Source organism: Ascaphus truei, chromosome 8 (genome assembly GCF_040206685.1).
Source record: "Ascaphus truei isolate aAscTru1 chromosome 8, aAscTru1.hap1, whole genome shotgun sequence".
Classification (NCBI taxonomy): domain Eukaryota; kingdom Metazoa; phylum Chordata; class Amphibia; order Anura; family Ascaphidae; genus Ascaphus; species Ascaphus truei.
This window is the reverse complement of record NC_134490.1, coordinates 36,042,960-36,060,525: the sequence shown is the minus strand read 5'-3', so window position 1 is coordinate 36,060,525 and position 17,566 is coordinate 36,042,960. Positions and strand designations below refer to the sequence as shown.

Sequence of the window (17,566 nt, the reverse complement as noted above, 5' to 3'; positions counted from 1 at the left end):
TGCACTCGTTCCCACCCCGAGATTCCGCTGCCCCGGCACTGGTTCCTTCCCTGATCTCCGGGTGGCTGTAAAAGGGCAAGCTGAGCCGTATCCTGAGGCTCTGCAAGCCGGGCTTCATAGTCACCGATTGCGTCAACCATGTCTGCGACCTCCTGGTTCTCATAGGGCATTCCATATTCACGGCACTTGTCCTTCAGCTGAGCTCGGGTCCACATGTTGGATGAGCCTTCAGCCTCGCTCATGGTTCAGTCGCATCAGTGAGGTGGTGTTACAACTTGTGTTAACTGTTGCACTACTGTGTGTTCAATATATTTAGTCCCAGGAACTCGCAATTCCTTTCGAGTTCCCACTATATTACAGGGTAATTACCGTACACTGTAATACAGGTTCAGTTCAATCCCACCGCTGCCACCAGTTAATTATAGAGCTTGTCATGGTAGCTTATGACAAGATATAATGAACACCAAATATCTGGGTTGAACTGAACGAGGCTTAGATATAATAAAATATAATTTATTCCTTAAATAAGGTGAACACAGCAATATAGTACAATTAACAGACAAGAAGATAACACTTACTTAGGGTTGGGGGATGGAGAAGTATCCAATAGCAATTCTCCAGCAGTCGAGTGACATTCAAGATGGAATCAGAAGCACAACTCCAGCAATCCAGTGACATTCAAGATGGTATCAGAAGCACAACTCCAGCACAACTAAAAACTGTAGGGTTGACACAGTTTATATACCTGTGCAACCCTATTCTTAACATTGAACACAGCCTATTGGTGAACAATTATCTGTATCCACTCTCTAATGTGGAGACACAGACTAACAGACTAACCCATGCCCTCAGGCAACAATCAGACTGGCAGAATTTGTTGATTGATTAATACTTAATCCCTAGACATTGGGTAACAATCAAGGCAGTTAACTTTTTGATTGCCGTGCTTAGGCTACTCAGCCGTCTGCCCTTCATGACCTATTAGCCTAACAAATGGCGTCTGCATTTTCAGAACAGATCCAAAATAAAATACATATACACTTTAATATCTACACATATTAATAAGTTCCATTCTGGTGGGTTCAGTGGGTCGACCTTTGCCAGTTTTGAATGCCTACAGTGACTCCACATATTGGCCAAATATGAACTCTCTGCGACCTCCAGAACTGGAGATACAGAAATGCACTTTAAAACATTAAAATACATGCTTATAATGGAACATGGGAACAGGGGAACATACATTTTCAAGGTACAACAAGGTGCAAACCTCATCCCTGTACCGTAGTCCAGTTAACCCCTTGTCTCTCTGGTGAGGTCAGGGGATGGCCATATGGGGTTCAACCCCTTTAATACCGGGCCACCCCCTTTCTCCCTCTACACTCCCCATGGAGGAATAGCACCAGGCAGAAGGTCGATGGGACAGTCGAATGTCCGATGGGGTGGCAGTTCCTCGGCTTGGGCTTTGTTGAAGACGTCACAAAATTCTGTGTCAGGCAACTGGACGTTTACCTGTTCCGGTACTGATACCTCAGCTAGGTTTTTGTGAGGAAACAAGCAATTCTGGAGGCACTGAGGGCTCCACTGGAGGTGCAGCGCCTCTGTCCAGTCAATAAGGGGGTTATGTATTTGAAGCCAAGGTAGTCCCAAAATGACGTCGACTGAAGGGGTATGAATGGCGCCCAGTTAAATCGTCTCGGTATGGCCCTCCCACATCTGTTATTTAAAGGGGATGGTTTAAAGGGAAATGTAGGTTGGTTGTATGGGTCGACCATCCATGGCCTCCAGGCCTATGGGGTGATCCTTATATAGCAAAAGAATCTTGTTTCTCTCAGCGAACCCTTGATCAATGAAGTTCCTACCTGACCCAAAGTGCAGGAAGGCATGTGTGGCGGCCTTGAAGTTGTCCCCGAGTAGTGTGATGGGAATAAAGATTCTAGTTGAAAGTTTGGGAGGAGAAGAAGATACGGTTCCCAGTGTGACCCTACCGGCTCTCACTGGGATTTGGCATTTCCCGATTTGAGAAGACAGGCAATTACAAGGTTCCCAGAATTACCGCAGTAGAGACAGAGACAGGCATTACGTCTGCGCTGTTTCTCGCCAGCTGACAGTCTGTTACCTCCAAGCTGCATAGGTTCCTCCAAAGCAGGGGAGGACGGGTTAACGACTCCTGTGGATTGCATAAGAAGAGGCTGCAAACCTTGTTGGTGCCGGTTTCTCTCGGTTCTCCTCTCCTTAAGTCGTTAGTTCATCTGGATACAAAGTGCAACAAAGTCCTTTAGTTTAGTGGAGCATTCCTGTGCCGCAAGTTCATCCTTGAGTCTTTTGGACAAGCCTTGCCAGAAGGCCGCAGTCAAGGCCTTGTCGTTCCAGTCTGTCTCGGTGGCTATGGTCTGGAATTCAACTGCATACCGGGCCACAGGACTGTTAACTTGAGAAATATTGAAAAGGGAAGAGGCGGCAGTTACCTTGCGTCCATGTGTATCAAATACCCTGTGAAATTCCTTGGTGACGCATGTGATGTCAGTGGTGAGATCCGACCTCTGCTCCCAGATGGAAGAAGCCCACGCCAAAGTGTCATCCATTAGCAAGGATATAATGTAGGCCACCTTAGATCGCTGAGACAGAAACGAGATGGTAATAGCTTGAAGTGAATGGATTATTGGTTCAAAAAGCCGCGGCAGCCCAGAGGATCGCCGCCGTAGCGATTTGGAGTAGCTAGTCGTGGTTCAGAGGCTGCGGTCATCGGAATGGGTGGTGGGACAGTCGCTGGGGGCACAGAGTGAGAGGGGCCACCTTGGGTCTGGTCATTAATAGCTTGAACCGAGTGGTGGGGTTGCTCCAAATGTTGGTCATTTTGTGCCAAGTATTTTTCCAGCTTATCAAACATGTTGGCACGAGCATGCAAAAGTCGGCCCACCTCAGCGGGGTCCATGTTTGCGTGGCTGAGCATTCTGTAACGTGTGCTCACCACAAACAAGGAGGGACCGCGAGGCTGAGGTGGGGATGTCAGTAGCCAAAGACCTACAATCGAGCAGCCACGTCCAGAGTGCAGAGTGGTAGTTATGTAGCTGGGTCAGGGTAGGAGAAGTCAGATTGGTCGAGGTACTTGCCGTTGTCTTGGATTGGAGAGATCGGATTGTCGTTGTGCGGTGCCGGGGTCCAGGGATATAGAATGTAGAATTGTCGTGTCCGTAGCCGTGGTCTAACATTTCTCTTTTGTCCTGAATTATATCATGCTGATTACTCCAAAAAGATCCAAATAAAACCTATTCATTCATTATATATATATATATATATACATATATATATATATGGAAGACAAACGAAAAAAACAATAAAGCAGCGCCTAGAATGGGTATTAGATATAAAATAAATATAATAAATATATAATATTAATACCAAGAATAGACCAACATAATATAAATGTGTAAGTTAATATAAATGTGTAAGTGCCTGATAAAATAGATTGAATGATAGTGTTAAATATAAAACCAAATATTAATTCAAACTGTGATGAAAAATGAAAAGAAGTAAAAACCAGTCCTTTCAAAAATGTCCAACAATGATAATGGTGATGCTGGAAAATGGGTCTCCGGCTGCTCTCAAGGGGATTAACCACATCCGTTTGGAATCTGCAGAAAAGAGAGAGGAGAGAGCGCACGCCCCATAGTATAAAACCGTATATTTAATGAAGGGAAAGGAAGGGAGGGGGAAGAAATGAACTCACAAGGGTACAAGGATTAAAAGCATTTCGTGACAATATCACCACCATCCGGTATCTGTGCTTGAATCAAAAGTCCATCAGTCTCTCAGAGATGAAGGGGCAGTGATCCGTCAGGATGTCCAGGGTGCATAGATATTGCACAGCAAAACGTCCCAGGAATCCCAGAAAATGTCTCCTTGCTGGATGGCCTCTGTGTTGTTTAGCGCTCGAACCGGCCTGTTCCTGCGCATGCGTGATGACGTAGTGTCCGTGCGTATTGCGTAATGACGCTCCTGATGCGTTTCGTCACACACGGGCGACTTTTTCAAAGGGTGGTAAAGAGGGGATGTAGGGATATGTATATATACCCTAATGGTATCTTAGCAACCCCTCAATCCAGCTGGTAGTAAGTAATTCAATATATAAGGACTGAGTGAACTAATAAATACCGCACTAATGATAAACGGAGCTATGAAGAAAAAACAAAAGAAAGGCTAGTACTATACAATGAGACTACATTCAATAAACTAAATCAAATAAAGTGTAAAAAAAACTACGATTATAGAAATAAATGTATATATACATATAGAAAACTATACACACATCAATAAAACATAATAAATAGGTGAGTGACATCTAGTAAGTGAATATATCCAATACATATATCATTATGACAGTTAGTGATATCAAAAATAGACAATATCTAAATATCTATTACATATTAAATAACCTATAATAGTGATTTTCAAAGAATATAGAAAAAAACAACAATCTGCATGGAAATATATATATATATACACTCAGAGACCCATGTAATAATGTGTAGTATATGAAATTAATAAGAAGGTGAAAAAAGAAAAGATGATTGAATAATATGAAAAGTAATAATATAATAAAAATATATAATGAATATAGATCAAAATGTATGATATAATAAAGTATAAGGGACATATAGTGGGCCTGACAAACATAATGGGACAAGACGATATGTACTTAATAGGTGGTAAAATGTAGTACTAGTACACCACATAATGGTGATATATGAGGTATGGGCCCAAGTCAGGGATATAGGATATATATATATATACACACACATGTATATTTTATACATGTACTAATAGTGAGAATATGAACGATAACAGATGCCTCCTTCCAAGATCAGAAAAAGATCTGGGAAGGATTCATACAAATAGATGACAGAGGAATGCAGAGGAGACCAGAAAAGCCGGGAGAATATGTCCACAGGAGGAACTCAGACCAGCGTACTGACATCCAAACATTCGTTCAATCCACCAGGGGTCAAAGTACCCAGCTGGTGGATCCAGAACGTTTCCCGCTTGCAGAGGGTTTTGAAGCGATCGCCTCCCAGAGCACAAGGAGAAATCCTCTCAAGTCCCATGATAGTCATGGACTTGGGATCCTGATTATGTCTGGATTTAAAGTGTCGAGAGACACTATGGGTATTTAAACCTTTTATAACATTTCTCCTGTGCTCCAGGAAGCGAGTGCTGAGGGACCTGGTAGTACGGCCAACATATTGTTGACCGCATCCACACTGAATGAGATATACTATATAAGTACTTGGACAATTGATGGAGCTGGTAATAAAATGTGTGGTCCCTCTGCTAGGGGAACAAAATTGGGATTCAATACGGAGGTGTCTGCAAGTGATACACCGACTACGTCCACATTTGTGATTGCCCATAAAACCCCCACGAACAGGAAGATTAGATGATTTGGCTAACCTGAGTTTGGTAGGAGCTAGAATGCTTTTGATATTTCTAGCCTTCCTGTGTAGACTATGGAGGCTCTCTCTGGCAGGATAGACCCCAAGTGGGGATCACACTTGAGGACGCTCCAATGATTGTTAAGGATTCTGTTGATAGATCTGAAAGACTGGTTATATGTAGTTATAAACCTCACAGTTGATAAACCAGTCTTAATAGATTCTCTTGGAGTATCATAACTCAAGCGTGTACCTATCTCAGATTTGGTTTTAGATTTGTTTAATAAAACCGACCTGTCCAGAGAGCTAACTTTGCTGAAGGAGTCGGAGACTAGATCAGGATCATAACCTTTGGACAATAATTTTTCCCAAGTATATCAGACTGGCATAAAAAATCACTGTCACTAGTACAGTTTCTTCTTAGTCTATGAAACTGGCCTAGAGGAATATTGTTGAGCCATTGTTTATGGTGATTACTGGACGCATGAATGTAGCTGTTGACAGATACAGACAGATACAGACTTGAAATGCGTAGTTGTAATAATGTTTGAGTCTGAATCTGAGGTGAGGACTAAATCAAGAAAAACTGTAGACACAGCATCAATTTCAAATGTAAATTTGAGTCCAAATATATATATCTGTAAGGTAGTGAAGAGGTTAACTGCCTTCCTAGACTGCACGTGTGTCGGATTTCACACCTGAACAGGGAGGTGTGGACAATCAACTCCTGATATAAAAGGGATAAAAGACAGGAAGCTGTCAGAGACAGAGAGACTGCTTTCCTCCACAGAGAGAGAGAGAGGAAGTGAAAGTTCTTCCAGCCAGGGAGATTCTGGCTGTTATGGACCCTAGGACTGAAAGAAGCAGGACTGCGGGGTTCAGCTGGGAATCACACCCAGGATAAAAAGAAGGACTGACAGATAAGCAAAAACCATTTATTTGTTCTGTGCAGAGACTGTTACTTTGTTCCATATACCAGGGCATGTTTTGGGCTGGGTACAAGGTTAGTTGGCCAGCGCCGTTAGCTAGGGACCTACTGGTGTAGTTAGTTTCCCTAACGGGAATAGGATTTTATTTCATTATTTTGTGTTTGTTAAGTTAAGCGGAACACTCAGATGCAAAGACAATCTATCCTCGCCTACAGGCCGCTCCGTCACAATAACAAATAAAGAATTTCACTTGTGAGCACATTCACATGTCTTAGACAGGTCTGCAACCCTGCCTTTCAACCATTATCACCACAGCAGCAAGGGATTCTGGGAAATTACATGCAAATGAGCACACAATGTGTCATCTTTTGCCTGGAATATCCATTCACTTTGAGCCCATTTAAGCAAATGCATCGCCGTTCACACAGCTTTTAAGCAAAGCATGGGACAAGCAAAGCAAGTCAAACCACTCACAGACATGTTTCAACCTTGATGGGTATCATCAGTGTGAGGTTGGTTTATACATGCTTTGCAATATTTTTAGGCTGGGTAGGTTTACCATATACATTTTAAGTTATGGTGGGTGCAAAAGGCAACAAAAAACCTCCACCGTTAGCATATAGCCAATAAAGAATATCACTTGTGAAACATGTTATCCTTTGGCCCACAAAATGTGTAGAATATACGATGTGTCCCTCGTACTGAAGAGTTTGGAGCCCGCTGGTTTACAGAGTCAGTGTCTTTACTCACTGAGTCACTGCATCTCCTAATGCCACACAATACAATATAACTAATATGGAATCATCCCAACCTGCTGCATCTTTGGCTGAAGATTCAGGCCGTTTCTCTGGCCCAACTTGATCAATCTCTCTAAGAATCTCTCCGCTTCTGGTTTCAGGAAATTCGGAGTTAGAATTGTCTACAATCATTAACAAACATGAAAATACATATTAATGTTGAAATGAATCAGAAAAAACAACAACAAAAAACACATCCCTGTAAAGGAAAGGACCAAGGGCCCTATTCTTCGGGATGCACATTGATACCCTGACATCCAAATCCTATGCCAAACTAGGGGTACTTTATAGGAACAAATCCTCCCTAAGCGTGCTCGTCAGAAAGCGTATCGCACAGCAGATGCTAATGCCAATTATCGACTATGGAGACATAGAATACGGCTCGGCACTCCAAACCCACCTTAACAAACTTGACACCCTCTACAATTCAATATACCGTTTTGTTCTCCAATGCAACTACCACACACATCACTGTGAAATGCTCAAATAACTAGATTGGTCATCACTTGAGTCTAGGCGCAAAGTTCATCTCTCCTGTCTTGCTTTCAAATACTTTCTGGGCAAGCTACGCGTCTACCTGAACAAGCTCCTCACCCTTACCACATGCAGCACTTATCATCTGAGATCTGACTCCAAAAGACTGTTCATGGTCCCATGGCTCAACAAAGTATCCGGCCGCTCCTTCTTCTCTTACCGTGCACCCCAAAACTGGAACAACCTACACATCCACCACCAGTTTAAGTTCTTTCAAAACTAAGGCTATCTCACATTTTAATCTGGTCTGTAACTGTTACATACGCCCATAATATATATTATCTTTAACTGTGCATGCAATGTCTTGTATATAATGTATACCCTGTTCACTTATGTAACTGTATTTGTAACCATGTACTATTTGTCATCTTAACTATATGCCCAGGACATACTTGAAAACGAGAGGTAACTCCCAATGTATTACTTCCTGGTAAAACATTTTATAAATAAATAATTCTTTATTAGATATGTATGGGTGATTTTGGATGAATGGCTGTTTAGGCAGATATAGATTGTACCCCTAAGGGTTTATACAATGAAGAGACAAGGCCAGTAGAAGCAGAAAACAGAAAGATAGCAAAAAAGAGTTACAGTTCCTCATTTTTTCCACACCTTATTTTAGCAAGAATTCTCTGTCTCAGGACAGGTATAAAGTGATATACTTAAAGCCGCAGTTCTTTCTGTGTTCTGACATGGAGTATAAACGTCCTAATAGATAGGGAGGGTATTAGGGAGTACACAGTGAGGCTTAGCAGCTGTAGTTATTAGCAGGAGCTAGTATTGCATTTTGGATGTTCGTTCTGTAACACGAAGACGTTTTTACCTGTTGGAAGAACACTTACAGTATATTCAATATACCGAAAGAACCAGCAATTTTCATTGAGTAAAACTAGAAGTGAAAACCAGGGGAAATGTGCTCATCTGCAGTAAATTTCAAAGTTTTTAATCCAGACTTTCCGGATATCCTTTTAAACTCTATAAAATGAGCAGTGCTGCAGATTGTGACCAAACATACACAAGTGACAATGTACTAACAGTAATGCCGGGCTTACACATAAGCTGACATAGCTACAGTATAGGGCCTCACAATATCAGGGGCCACAAAAAATAAAAATCATGCATTTCAAGTTTTAAAATCCAGAGATAAATAAAGATATGGGAAAAAGAAGATTTTCTGTAAATATGGACATTTTTGTTCAAATATGACCCTAAACATCACGTGCATCGAAAGTGACAAACTTCATAGCTTATGAGTTGAAGACATCATCAATGACTTCGCTCTCCAACAATCACAAAATAAAATGTTTTAATATTAAAAATTAAGGTGATGTGCAAACACTGTTCATTTTAGCTTTATGTTTAGCGTCATGTTTGTATATAACAATGCTAGAATAATGCTTTCATTCATTTCAGTTTCATGTTGATATGATCAATGGTTCCTTCAGTCACAATAATACATCTGTGTCTCATATTTGGGCCTCTTAACCTTAACATAGCTTAGGGCCTCAGAAGGTCAAAGTCCGGCCCTGATTAACAGGCAGGTTAATGATGAGTGTGAGTGGCAGGTTTAGCGCGACACTGAGGGTTGAGGCCTCACCCCACCTTTAAGTGCTCGATTCTCCAATACACATCCTCCCTCATACTCTTCTCCACATCAAACTCTGACAACCTCTTGTCGGACTCGGTACTGGCCGTGCGGATGTCTTTGTTGGGGGACACGTGCTGGAGGAAGCCCAACATGCTCCTTTGAACTGGAACAATACACAGAGACCGTTATATGCAGGGATGCAGAATAGCAGAGGAGACGGTGGAGGCTGTACCCGACAAAGCATCATTTCTGTCTGTGGGTACAAATGCTGAGCTCACGTTTCACTCAGAACATTCACTCAGCTTATTAAAGTTTTTGGAAATTCGGAAGGGGGAAAAACCAGAAAACTTTCTCTATTATAGTAAATTTCTTTGTCACCTTTTTAATCGTTAACAGAGCAATAGACAATGAACACATATAGTTCCAACATATACACACACACACACACACACACACACACACACACACACACACACACACACACACACACACACACACACACACACACACACACACACACACACACACATCATATACACAACATATACAGGCACACACTAGTGGTAAGTGGCAGGTCCCCTGCCTGTGTGGGGTTTTTGAGAGTACGAGGTTGGGGAAGGGTATATAAAGATATGTATTATACACATGTGGTCGGCTTGAGAAATGCTCCTTGGAGCATTGGGTGGGTGATTGACACTTGGGTGGGTAACTATGACTGACTGGGTGGGAAGGTGACAGACTGTGGGTGCGTGGGTGTCTGTATTCACTCACCCACACACACACGGCCATCGCACACAAGGGGGGCCCATCGCACACAAGGGGGGCCCATCGCACACAAGGGGGGACCATCGCACACTAGTAGGGGGGGCTTCGCAAACAAGTGGGAGTCATCGCCGGTATGGGAGGCAAGGGAGGCATGGGAAGAGGCATGGGGCTAACCTTACTTGCTCCTTGCAGGATCAGGATGAAAAAGGAGGGGCTTCACTGCGCGGGCTCAAATAGAGCTTGGCTGTGCGTCAAAAAAAATCCTGGCAGCGCGCCAAGTCGCATCAGCCCATGCTGGTAGGGGGATTTTTTTTCCGGCGCAAGCAGGGGAATTGGCAAAGAACCGTGTGCGCTGCTTGCGCGGCCATGACGCATCGCCAGCAGGCAAAATCCTCTCGCCCGTGCCGAACAGATTTGTTGAGTATATATATATATATATAGTGCAGAATAAATGAGTTCTTCAGTATTAGGTGATACCTTTTGTATTGGACTAACAATTTATGTCATAGAACAAGCTTTCGAGAGTTCTCCTCTCTTCTTCAGGTCAGCAATACTGATATACAAAGGATTCAATGGCTAATACTGTGTAGAGGGAGGAAATAAAAACAACAGATATTTACTGTATCTGTCTCTACACTGTTTTAGCCATTGAATCCTTTGTATATCAGTATTGCTTGACCTGAAGAAGAGAGGAGAACTGCGTGGTCTTGGACTCCCGGTCTGCCTGGTAAGGAATTTCTATTTTTGTTTATTGATCTATGGGACAAGCACCTATCTTTAACATTTTTGCGAGTGCCATCTGACTCTGTATACTATATTTATTTATTTTTTATATATATATATATATATATATATATATATATATATATATATATATATATATGTAACGGGTATCCCCCCCCCCCCAATCGCAGATCTGATGTGGGTGCAAGGAACATACGGTGTTACCATAGGTGTGGTGCGTTACCTGTTGGCTCACGGGAGGGCTGAGCTTCCGCCACGGGGAACCTGGGGCAATTATACTAGGGGTAACCACTTACTCAATTCAGCGCCTCCACCTGCGATGGCTCCCACCAGAGGGGGAGTGGTTCCTCGCAGGACAACAATAATGATCACATAGACAGCAAGGTATAATAACTAAGGATTTTACTCACATGTATGACTAACCTGTGTCCCTCTCACGAGGAGACACTAACCGTGACGTCTCGCAGGATGATTCCCCAACACCAAGTGATCCCACCCAGTGTCCAAAGAACCCCACCCAATGTCCCGTACTCCTACAGAGAGTCAATGGGTGACTGCGCAGTCACTAATTACGCTAAGGGCCCAGTGGTGCACTTATGTATTAGATACCTGCCGAGCACTCCGATGCTCGGGTCAGCAATCTTCACAAAGGGTCAGACGTGTGATGAATCCGTCTGATCCTCCAACCGAACTCCGGCACGTGCGGACCGCCAGGGCGGTCCCACTCTGGAATCGTCTCTGTGGACCCCAACGTGGGTCCAACCGCTTCCACAGGAACAGCAGCAGCCGCTGTGTCCCTATCTATCTAAGTGGTACTAACGTGACAGGAACCCTTAACCTAGGGCCTGTCCCTGTAGAACAACAACCTGTAGTGGCTTGGGCAACTCCTCGGGGCCTACAGGGGTTATGACATGTCCCACTCCCCTAACTACCCAAGTCCCTTCAGCCTCACTAAATGCTTGCAGCCAACGTGCTGCGCAACAAGGTGCCTGCCTGTCAGACCTCACCACCTAACTGCCGTGACTCTGACAAGGCAGCACTCTACACTAAGGGTAGCGTCCCTATCTTGGGCCTCCCTCAGCAATTACCCACTAATAACTGACTGACTTGAGTGACAGGGTCCCTTACTCTAGGGCAGTCCCTGGCAACACTCCTATCATAGGGTAACTCAGAGCTATCTTGGGCCAAGGGGGTGCTGGCCTAGTACAGGGGATCCCTCTCTCCTGCACCCTACCTCCTTCCCTTGTCTGCTCCTTGCTCTGACTGACACGTAGCTGCCAGCCCGCCAAATGTATCCACTTCTCCTGGCAGTCCTGCAACCCTATTGGCTCCTATGAGGCACCTGGGGTGCGTGGCCCTAAGCCTCATGGGAGTTGTAGTCCCGAGGCACCTGCAATAACATTGGGGCCGCGTGCGCGCCTTCCCTCTGCCTGCACTAACCCCTAATGGCCGCCGCAGCATCTCACTACCTATCCCTACTCTCGCGCGACTCTCCTGGCCTGCTCCTACACTCGCGCAATGCCTACTTAACTCGCGGGGCTCCCTTGCGCATGCGCGATCACTGCGCATGCGCGAATGGCGGGGTAATGGCGGCGCCCTCTTCGCCGGCCGCCGGGACCTCAGAGACGCGACCGCGGCCTTAGCGACGGCCCGATCGCGTCCCCGGCAACCGACCCACTCGCGGAGACAGAGCACCGCTCCCTGCAACAGCCCCCACCCTTGGGATGGCCGTCGGGTCTGCCGCTGGCCTCCGGCAGTACCCGGCATCTCTCCTGGCCACGGAGGCTCCCTGGGTGGTCGCAGGGGGAAAAAGGTGACCTGGCTACACTTATATATATATATATATATATACATACACACACACACACACATATAGATATCTATATCTCCACACAATAATTCATCCCTTGTGTCAGAGAAGGTATCAAACCAGCGACATATCTGCTTACCCACATACTCTAGCTCCACATCTGCCAGTATGTTCAGCGTGTTCTTATAGGTGACAGAGCTCAGATCCAGGCTCCCCACCAAGTCATACACACTCTTGGTTTTCTCAATGAGTCCTGATGTCAAAGAGTGAATCTTCTCAGGCGTCAGGTCCCACTTCATACGGTTCTCTCCTTTCTTACTGGGCTGGGCCGCCATCCTGTGACCTGAGAGGGGATACAGTGCAGAGTGCACACGTTGAACAATATACCGATATGACACTAATATCGCCATAAGAAAATTACGATAAGTTGATAGTGAGTTGTTTTATTACTGCGATATCACTGTCACCCATGGAAGTCATTTGCATTTTAAGGATATTTATAATAAAAATAATTACTTTATATGGCACTTTTCTCCCAATGGGTCTCAAAAGCACTTCACAGTTACACAAAGGGAGAAAGAAGAAAACTTCTAAGGTTATAAAAGAGAACAAACACAAGGATAGATACAATAGAGCAGCGTTTCCCAAATGGTGGGTCGCGACCCGGCACCGGGCCACTGCACCAAAATTGCCGGGTCGCAGCGAGGCTGGCCGCGCGGTGTCTCCCGTCCGCGCCCCCCCCCCCCCCCCCGCTCGAGTTAAAAAAAATGGCAGCGATTCCCCCCGCTCCCTTCCTCCCCCCCGCTCCCTTCCTCCCCCCCGCTCCCTTCCTCCCCCCCCGCTCCCAACGTGGGACGGAGGAGGAAGTCCTCTGCGGCCCGCTTCCTCCCGCGACCCGCTTCCAGAGCTCACCTCCCGTGGCACCTCCTCCCGTGGCACCCCCTCCCGAGCCCACCTCCCGTGCCACCCCCTCCCGAGCTCACCTCCCGTGCCACCCCCTCCCGAGCTAACCTCCTGTGCCACCCCCTCCCGAGCTCACCTCCCGTGGCACCCCCTCCCGAGCTCACCTCCTGTGGCACCCCCTCCCGAGCTCACCTCCCGTGGCACCCCCTCCCGAGCCCACCTCCCGTGCCCACAAGCCCACCTCCCGTCCCGGGCAGCAGGGGATATCGGGGACAGCAGGGGATATCGGGGGCAGCAGGGGAAAGCGTCCGGTGGCAAGGTAAGTCACCCCACCCAGTCACTGTCAAAGTCACTGTCAAGTGTCACTGTCACCCACCCAGTCACTGTCACCCACCCAGTCACTGTCAACCCCCAGTTACTGTCACCCAAAGTCACTGTCACCCACCCAGTCACTGTCACCCACCCAGTCACTGTCACTCACCCACCCAGTCATTGTCACCCACCCAGTCACTGTCACCCACCCACCCAGTCACTGTCAAGTCACTGTCACCCACCCAGTCACTGTCAAACCCAGTCACTGTCACCCACCCACCCAGTCACTGTCAAAGTCACTGTCACCCACCCAGTCACTGTCACCCACCCAGTCACTGTCAAAGTCACCCACCCAGTCACTGTCACCCACCCACCCACTGTCTCCCACCCACCCAGTCACTCACCCACCATCTCCCACACACCCACCCAGTCACTGCCTCCCACCCAAGTGTCCCAGTCCCCCCTCCCCCCCACCCACCCAGTCCCAGTCCCCCCTCCCCTCCACCCACCCAGTCCCAGTCCCCCCTCCCCTCCCACCCACCCAATCCCAGTCCCCCCTCCCACCCACCCAGTCCCAGTCCCCCCTCCCACCCCCCCCCCAGTCCCAGTCCCCCCTCCCACCCCCCCCAGTCCCAGTCCCCCCTCCCACCCAGTCCCCCTCCCCCACCCACCCAGTCCCCACCCCCCCCTCCCACTCAGTCCCCCTCCCCCACCCACCCAGTCCCCACCCCCCCCTCCCACCCCCACCCACCCAGTCCTCCCCCCCAGTCCCAGTCCCCCCTCCCACCCACCCAGTCCTCGTCCCAGTCCCCCTCCCCCCCAGTCCTAGTCCCCCCTCCCACCCAGTCCCCCTCCCCCTCCCACCCAGTCCCCCCCCTCCCACCCACCCAGTCCCCCCCCTCCCACCCACCCAGTCCCCCCCTCCTCCCACCTACCCAGTCCCCCCCTCCTCCCACCTACCCAGTCCCCCCCTCCTCCCACCCACCCAGTCCCCCCCTCCTCCCACCCACCCAGTCCCTGGCCCCCCCTCCAGTCACTCACATCCGTCATTGCCTGTAATTCACTGTTTGTGTCTGTGTGCGTATAGGGGAGAGCGAGTGTGTGTGTGTATCTGTATCAGTGTCTGTGTGTGTGTTTGTGTGTGTGTGTGTGTGTGTGTATATATCAGTGTGTGTGTGTATTAGTGTCTGTGTATCAGTGTGTGTGTATCAGTGTCTGTGTGTGTGTGTGTGTATCAGTGTCTGTGTGTGTGTGTATCAGTGTCTGTGTGTGTGTGTGTGTGTGTGTATCAGTGTCTGTGTGTGTGTGTGTAGCAGTGTCTCTGTGTGTGTATCAGTGTGTGTGTGTGTGTGTAGCCGTGTCTCTGTGTGGCTGCGTGTGTGTGTGTGTCAGTGGCTGCGTGTGTGTGTATCAGTGTGTGTGTCAGTGGCTGCGTGTGTCAGTGGCTGTGGCTGTGTATCAGTGGCTGTGTGTGTGTGTATCAGTGGCTGTGTGTGTGTCTGTGCAGGCCCTATAGGCCAGTATAGGCGATAAAATTTTTAGTGGGTCACAAAGGAGAAGTTCAAAAATAACCGGGTCACGGAAAAAAAAGTTTGGGAAACCCTGGTATAGAGAGTTCTCAGTTACTGTACATGCTCAGGCTATCCTACTAAAATGTAAAGCTAGGATTCCGTTAGTGGGTACACTTACCTCAGGGGAGTTACACAGGTTACCAATGCGTCAATCCTAATTCTAGCCTGCAACACATTGATGGCATCAATTTAATATGAGGATGCCTTCAACTTATCTATTCACTCCCCTTTTCCAGAACCCATAACAAATTGAGATGTTTTGTAAAAAAAAAACAAGGTCTTTCTTACCTTTTTAGGCACACCTGAGACTGGCAAAAAGGCACGCTGATATTGCTGGTATCTTCAATGAGTTTAGCCACCTGAGTCACGGCACAATAAACTGTCGTGGAAAAACTCAGTCCCACACTTATTCCTTTTAGTCAAAAACAATCTGTTGAGAAACTTTATTGCAGCAGCTGCTTGCAAGAGTAACAGTGCACTATAGGCTCTAAGTAAGCTATCTTATACCAAAAGAAGGGGCGGGCATATTTAATATCACAATGTCAGCACTTATGACGTCATTGGACATCCTACTTTTCTTTATCTTGTTTTTCTTGCAGTTACAGTTACTTGGTTATACATTTTGCAATATATTTTAGCAGATTAAGCAAAATATAAAACGCATGTGCTAAACTACCTCATCTTTCTCAAGGCCGACAGCCAGTACATCTCTCTCTCTCTCTCTCTGACTCTACAAGGGGGGGTTAATAGATAAGATAAGAGGCCCAGCTAAAAATAGAAATTACAGTTTCAGCATTAAGGAAAGTTCGAAGGGAAAAACTTATTCTGCACACACACACAATTTCACTTAACCCATAACGCAATGAAGCACTTAGCATGGCTCTTCTTATAGCTATGGAAAACAAAAGCCTGGTTATAGCTATATATAGAAAAAAAAGTGAAAATATTATTCGTCCATAAACCCCATAACTGGCGCAATCTACCGGAGAGTCACAGCCGCCACCAGTCTAATTTCTTTAGAAACTAACGCTGTCTCACATTTTAATCTGGTCTGTAACTGTTACATACGCCTATAATATATATTATCTCTAACTGTGCATGCTATGTCTTGTATATAATGTTCACTTATGTAACTATGTATTTGTAATCATGTATTTTTCATCATACTGTAACTCTATGCCCAGGACATACTTGAAAACGAGAGGTAACTCTCAATGTATTTCTTCCTGGTAAAACATTTTGTAAATAAAGGATACAGTGCTTTCCACTTTAGTTGCTTTATACAGTACCTTTGTCCCTGTTTTTGCACAGTCAATCAGTACACTGATACTACTATTGTTTGGAGTGTGAGGAGTGTTTCTCTTACAATATGTATGTACTGTATGTCTTTATTTATATAGCGCCATTAATGCACATAGCGCTTCACAGTAGTAATACACGTGACAAAAATATAAATAACAAATAATACAAATAAGTTGTGGGAATAAGTGCTTCAGACATGAAAGTAACATTTAGGAAAAGGAGTCCCTGCTCTGAAGAGCTTACAATCTAATTGGTAGGAGAAACAAACAGATATAGTAGGAGCGTATACTGGTAAGTGCGTCTATATATAAAAATGTATCCCCCTAAAATCAGCTGAACAATTTATATTTATATGTATTTTGGGTGGGTGTATTTTTATATGTATTAGGGGTGGAGGGTGTATTTTTATATGTATTTGTATTATTATATGAATTGAGAGGTAGGTGTATTTTTATATATATTGAGAGTAGGTGTATTTTTATATGTATTGGGGGTGGGTGTATTTTTATATGTATTGAGAGGTGGGTGTATTTTTATATATATTGAGAGTAGGTGTATTTTTATATGTATTGAGAGGTGGGTGTATTTTTATATGTATTGAGAGGTGGGTGTATTTTTATATGTATTGGGGGTGGGTGTATTTTTATATGTATTGAGAGGTGGGTGTATTTTTATATGTATTGGGGGTGGGTGTATTTTTATATGTATTGGGGGTGGGTGTATTTTTATATGTATTGGGGGGGGTGTATTTTTATATGTATTGGGGGTGGGTGTATTTTTATATGTATTGGGGGTGGGTGTATTTTTATATATATATTGGGTCGGTGCATTTTTACATGTATTGAGGATGTATTTTGTATATGTATTGCGGGGTGGTATATG

At 45.6% G+C, this 17,566-nt stretch overlaps 1 protein-coding gene across 1 annotated transcript in view; it reads right to left on the bottom strand.

The window, feature by feature from the left end:
- LOC142501463 (thimet oligopeptidase-like) overlaps window positions 1–17,566 on the bottom strand; it is a 55,182-nt gene that overhangs the window by 24,654 nt on the left and 12,962 nt on the right. Inside the window, exons 2-4 of the mRNA XM_075611415.1 lie at window positions 12,736–12,939; window positions 9,292–9,440; window positions 7,170–7,277 (exon numbers count right to left, since the gene is read on the bottom strand). Of these exons, the coding sequence (XP_075467530.1) occupies window positions 7,170–7,277; window positions 9,292–9,440; window positions 12,736–12,939 (461 nt within the window). The remainder of the gene's footprint in view (window positions 1–7,169; window positions 7,278–9,291; window positions 9,441–12,735; window positions 12,940–17,566) is intronic.